The following is a 6,000-nucleotide window of genomic DNA, read 5'->3' as shown; positions in this document are numbered from 1 at the left end:
CAAATTGTATTAGATTAACATCTCCTGTGATTGAATTCCGTGCCAATTGATCTTTTAAGGCAATTAAAAATCCGTTGTATTAAACTAACATTTGGTTCTACAAAGTTTGAGTGCACAAGCTTAAAGTAGTTGAAAGGATCATTTCTACAAGCAAGCACGTGGGAGAAAAAAAACAAGTTTCATTCAGTCATGTAACCAAAGTATCAAGACGGTTCAGTTACGTCAAAGAATCATCTCAACTAAAAAACTTCAAAACCCAGAAATTAACATGGTTAAACTTACAGTAGCATTATTGTTTTTCCTAACAAGCAACAATGGTCAATAAAATCACCATGAGTAAATCGCCCTGCTACTGGGACACTGATAAATGCAAGCTAAACCTGGTGCGCCTCAACTGAGGTAAAAAGATTGAACCTAGGAAGTGCACCTCAACTTCATATCCCTAAGGTTCATCCTTATTCCCCTAGGCTAAACCTGGTGGGGCGTACTCGAGCGTCGTTGTCCTGTAAGGTTCAACAACATGGTCCAGTGTAGGCATTTAGGCATCTGAAAATGTTTATCATTCTTAAAGATACAAATCTCAAAAGAAAAGGTGTCCCGAAGACAACCTGTGGAGATTGAAACAATAATAGAGTGGAGATATTATATGAATAGAATAATCTGTTAGCTGTCCCATAACTTCAACATAATCCTGATTTCATTAAAAGAAAACTATACAGAAATAAGGGAGAGAATCTTGTAGTAGCTGGTAGCCTAGCTTTTCTCCCATAAAGGAAAAGACAAAAAAAAAAACAAAATTTTAATTTTATCCTTAAATTCTTCTTTCTTTTTCTCTCCCTCATGGCCAGATTTCTCATGGCCGACCATCCACACAACTTCTAAGCACTCCCTTATAAGAAAACAAATTTACATTATCCTCCCAGAAGAATAGAAGAAAAGAACAAGAAACAAGTGGTTGCTGATCTTTCTTTATTCCTCTCTCTTTTTCTTTCCCATGTGAATATCAACATTGCTGCTTTCCTTCTCTTCTTTTCAACTCCTTTGTACAACGACATCAATTTATTTCCCTGAAAATAACATGTATGAAAGAATGTCATAAAAACCTGATGATTTTTCTACTGTCATTGTAAAGTAATATTCATAACAGGATAGAGACAATTGAAAGTAGATAATCATAACTTGGTGAGAGGATTGAGTTACCATTGGATCTTTTGCAATGGAGTACTGCCTCATAAATAGAGCTCTCAGAATCACAAGACCTTCGCCAGCAATCATCGACAGAATAAGCTACACTGGTTCTCGGAGATGTTTCTGCTGAATATACCCAGTTCTTCATTACCTGAACTTTTGAATCAATATTTTCAGCTCTTGAACTTGACCTGTGGCCTCGAATTCTTCGATACAATGGCCTTAGAAAATCCAAGTATTTCTGAACTATTTGCTTTGACAATCTCCTGCACCTTCTTAATGAAGAACAACGTTGAGGTTTACAAGCTGAAACCACAGTTTTTGGTGCATGAGAAGAGGTAGGGAGGGCTGAGGTTGAGTCTGAGACATCATAAGCCTCCATCTTTAACGGATCGACAAAGAGAGGCATGACATAGCCATTGGAGAAGAGCTCATCAGCATGGACGAGAGTAAGAGGAGATTGTGAAATGGGGAAGTCAAATTTGAAATCCTGAGAATTTCTGAAGAATCTTTTTGAAGGTGGCATTCTTGGGTCCATCTCAATGAAGGAAGCTTCATCTGATGCATCGAGTGAGGCCCTGAGAGAATTGTCTAGGCTTTCCAAAGATGGCTTCAGATTAACTAACCAACTGTATGAGAAGCTTTCAATAGAGAGAGGCTGTGAAGTTTCCATTGGTGTTACTCTATGACAAGATATGCAGGAGAAGAGAGCAGATAATAGTGCTAGAAATATTACGGGGAAAGAGAGGTACTGTAGGTGTATTAGCAAAGGTCCTCTGCCTATAGAATATATCTCAAGGCACGTATATATATACCACAATATATATCCTCTTTATAACAATCGGGTATGTGGCTGTGTGACAAGAAACCATGAATATTAATTATTGAAATAGAGAAAAGGGGAAAGGAAACAGAAATGTGTGCCCCACAGGCACCCATTATGCAGTACTGTTTGCATCACTCCTTTACCCCAGTTTCTCTTTATTCATATTTCCTTTGAACTTCAAAGAGAAGATGGATTCCCTTTACAAATTTCCTTTGTTCATTATTTGGTTAGTAGTTGTCACAAGCCAATAGTACAGATGTGGACCACTGGGATGAGCTAGTCATATCGGAACTTGATCCTAAAAGGACTAGTAAAAAGTTGTTGAGGCCTGTTGAAGCATCCAAAGCAACATCAATTATGCCATCCAAAAGTTCAAACCATCATGGTTATGTTTTTAGATAGTTCAAACTAAATTCGAGAGGTCTAACAATAAGTTTTAGTTTTTAGGTTAAATTTCTTAGCAATGAATCCAAGCTATTAGGTAAGGCTTCGTAGAATAATTTATGTCATATTTTATAACAAATTAACTGAACCTTTGTTGATTTTGTAGTTCAAAACCAAAGAGACCTAGCAACAAACTAGAAAGGAAGTTGTAAATGAGACTGGTTCATGCATATACTTCAGCTAACTAAAAAGAGCCATCTAGAATCCTAATGCAAAAGGCATGAGGAAAAAAGAGACTGTTTTGCTTTAAACATGTTTCAAACAAGTAATTGGTAGGCAATTAGACTTTTTAAGAAGCAGGATCATGAACACTCTCTATTTTTTATCCAAGCTGCTCCTAAAGCTAGAGCATAAAGGAAGTATAATCATTCTTATGCTTTGAATGTTTCTCACAAACTTACTTTCTTTGTAAACAGAGTCAATATTGCTTAGCCTGCTTTAGTTTTGTCATTTTCCTTAACTGATCCATAATTCTGATTCTCATACACAAGGCTCATGTAATAAAGTAAGTCATTGATTATAAGAATCTATTGATATATGCTTGCTAGCTCTGCTCTCAACTCTTTGTTGCATTACAAATGTGAGTAGGCCTTGAGAATCTATGCCCCTAAGCTCCAAATTGATGAGTTTCCCCGACCTTATCAATTCGAAAAAGAGCAATGTCAAACAGCATTATGAACCAGGAAAACTGACCGGTTGAAATTACTGAGAAGGATCAAGTGCATTTAAAATCCTGGGTTCTGATAAATTTTCATAATCTGCAGATGCATCTGAGATAAAAATGTGTTGACAACATATGCTCACAAGAAAGGTTGTGATATTCCCACAAATCTTGCTTCTGTTGGAGGAAAAAAGAAACAGAAGATTAACATTTTGAAAAGATTTACCAATACAGTACAGACAACTATGACTAACAGTGTCCCCTCTCCTCTCATTGACAACAATGTCAGAAAAAAATATAATGAGACACTAGACATTAACTCTAAGTTCAGTGCATAAAATACACTAAATTAAATGATATCAACACATCATACGTAGCAATGTTTTTGTCCTCGAGTCAGTTGAACAAGATGCATTTGGGAAGAGAATTGCGCGAGGAAGAAAATATCACCAAGTTTTTCTTGGTGTAGAAATTTCAGGCTTTTTCATCCACTAACATTCCGAGTGGTAATGACTTCGAATCTTTCTCAACGAAACTTAAATGCTTGAGAAAGTAGTGTCATTTTCACTCAAAACCATAACTAATTATTTTTTACTAACAATCTTATAAAAACAAGGATAACAGACAGGGGTCCCCTTTGGCTGTCGGAGAATGAAATGGACAACGACCAAGGACTGTGGGACAAAAGCCAAATATAGAAAGTGACTTGAAATTAATCGGTCCCCCCTACGACATCCTCTCCAAGGCATTAAGCAATTACTAGATAGACCATCCAAAACATTCAAAAAATGAGCAGTTAAATCTCAAACAGAACATACACCACATGCTCAAGGATCATAACCTGTCTGTTGATCTCTATGGAAGAGCAAGCATCAATATATAATACGTTGAAAGGACAATTACTACAGTAGGATTAAGAAAAATTAAGAACATGAGAATGGAAACAAGGTAAGGTTGGATTTACAGAAAGTTACTTACCATACCACACTACTTCCCGGCCTATATTTTCCTCAGGGCTATAATTAGCTTTAAAACATTGTCTCGATCGAGACATCGATGCCCACGATACTGTAATGGGGAGCGCGAACACATGAGAGTGAGAAACACCTACAGAATTTTGTTTCTGCAAACAAAAAGCAACTAGGGAAAATGAAGTTGTAGCACGTTGTGCACAAAACACTAGAATTAATAAATTGTCTCATGTATCTTGAATCAGCAGAAGTGGCACATTGTTATAAGCAAATGCTCACATCAGAAATGGCTTTTAGGGTTTTTTTTTTTGTTTTTGTTGTTTAAATATTTGTTGAGGATGCCAATTCCTAGCAGTCCAAAGCACATGGGAACCTAAAACCAGCACAATCATTGTACTTAATGGGATAGGCAATGGTGACTTAAGCTGATTAGGAATAATTTTGCACAGGTGAGATGTCATTTCATTATATCTAACAAGGGCATTCCATCGAAAGCACCAATCTATAAGGACATTGTCACCAGCTTTATCTTTCTTTCTGTACCCTGCTATGTGAGCTAATTATTGCAGAAACACCCAAGATACAAAACTATTTCATCATAAATTTGCTTCTTTGGATGTTCATGCAGACTGGACAAGTCCAAATAAGTTAATGCACAAGCTTTTAGCCAGTGAAACAGCAGGCATGAACTCTTCTTTTTTGCCTTTCCGGGATGATTAACTGAACCTATTCTTCCAGAAACTGCCCCCATCTCCAAATGGGGTAGTTACTGTGTCTTAGAACTGAAAGATGTTGACCAAATTAGAGAAATATTTTAAGGAGAAAGTTAGCCTTTGGATTTCTGAAGATTTTGCAGTGCCACAGAAACTGCAGTGCTGCAGGAAGTAAAAGGAAAAGCAGGATCCTGCACATGAATCTATCCAGGTTCACTGTCGAATGGAAAGGTTAAGCAGTCTGGTCTCAGTTACTTGGAAACTTCACTTTCTTGACTTTTTCATGCTTACTGCTTACCAATACAGCCTCTGTTAACTCCATGGAGTTGGCCTAGCGGAAAAGAGCTTGGACTTGGCAGTGTTCTCCTGTCCAAGATCCCAGCCTCTGTTAACACCATTAGTTGACCTAGCAGAGAAGAGCTGGGACTTGGCACAGTGCTCTGTTCAAGATTTTATATTCGATTCTTACTAGGTGCCAAGAATTTCATGGAACCATCAGACTTGGGCCCATGAATTAATCCGGGAAATTCCTTGCAAAGGGCCTATACACATCCGGGATTAGTAGGACTTGGCCCGGATACCTGGTGCTAATAAAAAGAAAATATAGCCTCTGCTAGTCTGCTTCATGCTTCTTCTTTTTTCACAAAAAAAAAAAAAAAGGGTTCTAACTCGGAACCTCTTATATAACAATGACATTATTAATTACTAAAAGCTTGATGAAAAAAATACTGGTGTCGCTTAAGATTCAGTGTACTGTGAATTGAAATAATGTATTAATAATTTTATTATTCTAAAAACAACCTCGTTGGCTTTGGTCTTTGAAGTAAGACGGTCATTTCATAGGATTCATTGATTATTATGAAGATAATTAAGGGCAACTCAATCTTTTTATTTTTTTTACAGTAAAATGATATTATTATTCTTAAAAGCAAAACTGGGGGCACTTTTGGATTTTTATTTTTAAAAAACATTGTGAAAATTGAATTGGCCTTAAAAGCAAAACTTCTATAATTGAATCCTATGATTTTTTTTTATACTTTCATCCTAGCTTTTTAGTTCTTCCCAAAAAAAGAAAAAGAGACAATTTAATATTTTAATAAATATACAAAAAATACAATAAAAGTGATTGGCACATCCATTACATATAATAGCAAGTAAGTCGCCCCACCCTATTAAGGCAGCATGTGTGGCAGCTTA

The 6,000-nt window shown here is 36.5% G+C and overlaps 1 protein-coding gene across 1 annotated transcript; it reads right to left on the bottom strand.

Moving 5' to 3' along the window:
- Nucleotides 1-675: 675 nt before the first annotated feature.
- On the bottom strand, nt 676-2,022 carry LOC133678148 (probable membrane-associated kinase regulator 6). Its single transcript, XM_062100362.1, has 2 exons — nt 1,201-2,022; nt 676-1,067 (listed from the first exon to the last, which is right to left on the bottom strand). Exons 1-2 carry the CDS (start codon nt 1,859-1,861, stop codon nt 1,060-1,062), a joined length of 669 nt encoding a protein of 222 aa, XP_061956346.1. The 5' UTR covers nt 1,862-2,022; the 3' UTR covers nt 676-1,059.
- Between the last annotated feature and the right edge of the window lie 3,978 nt (nt 2,023-6,000).

Source organism: Populus nigra, chromosome 18 (assembly GCF_951802175.1).
Source record: "Populus nigra chromosome 18, ddPopNigr1.1, whole genome shotgun sequence".
Taxonomy (NCBI): Eukaryota; Viridiplantae; Streptophyta; class Magnoliopsida; order Malpighiales; family Salicaceae; genus Populus; species Populus nigra.
The sequence above is the reverse complement of the archived record's forward strand: the minus strand, read 5'-3'. Positions and strand labels throughout refer to the sequence as shown.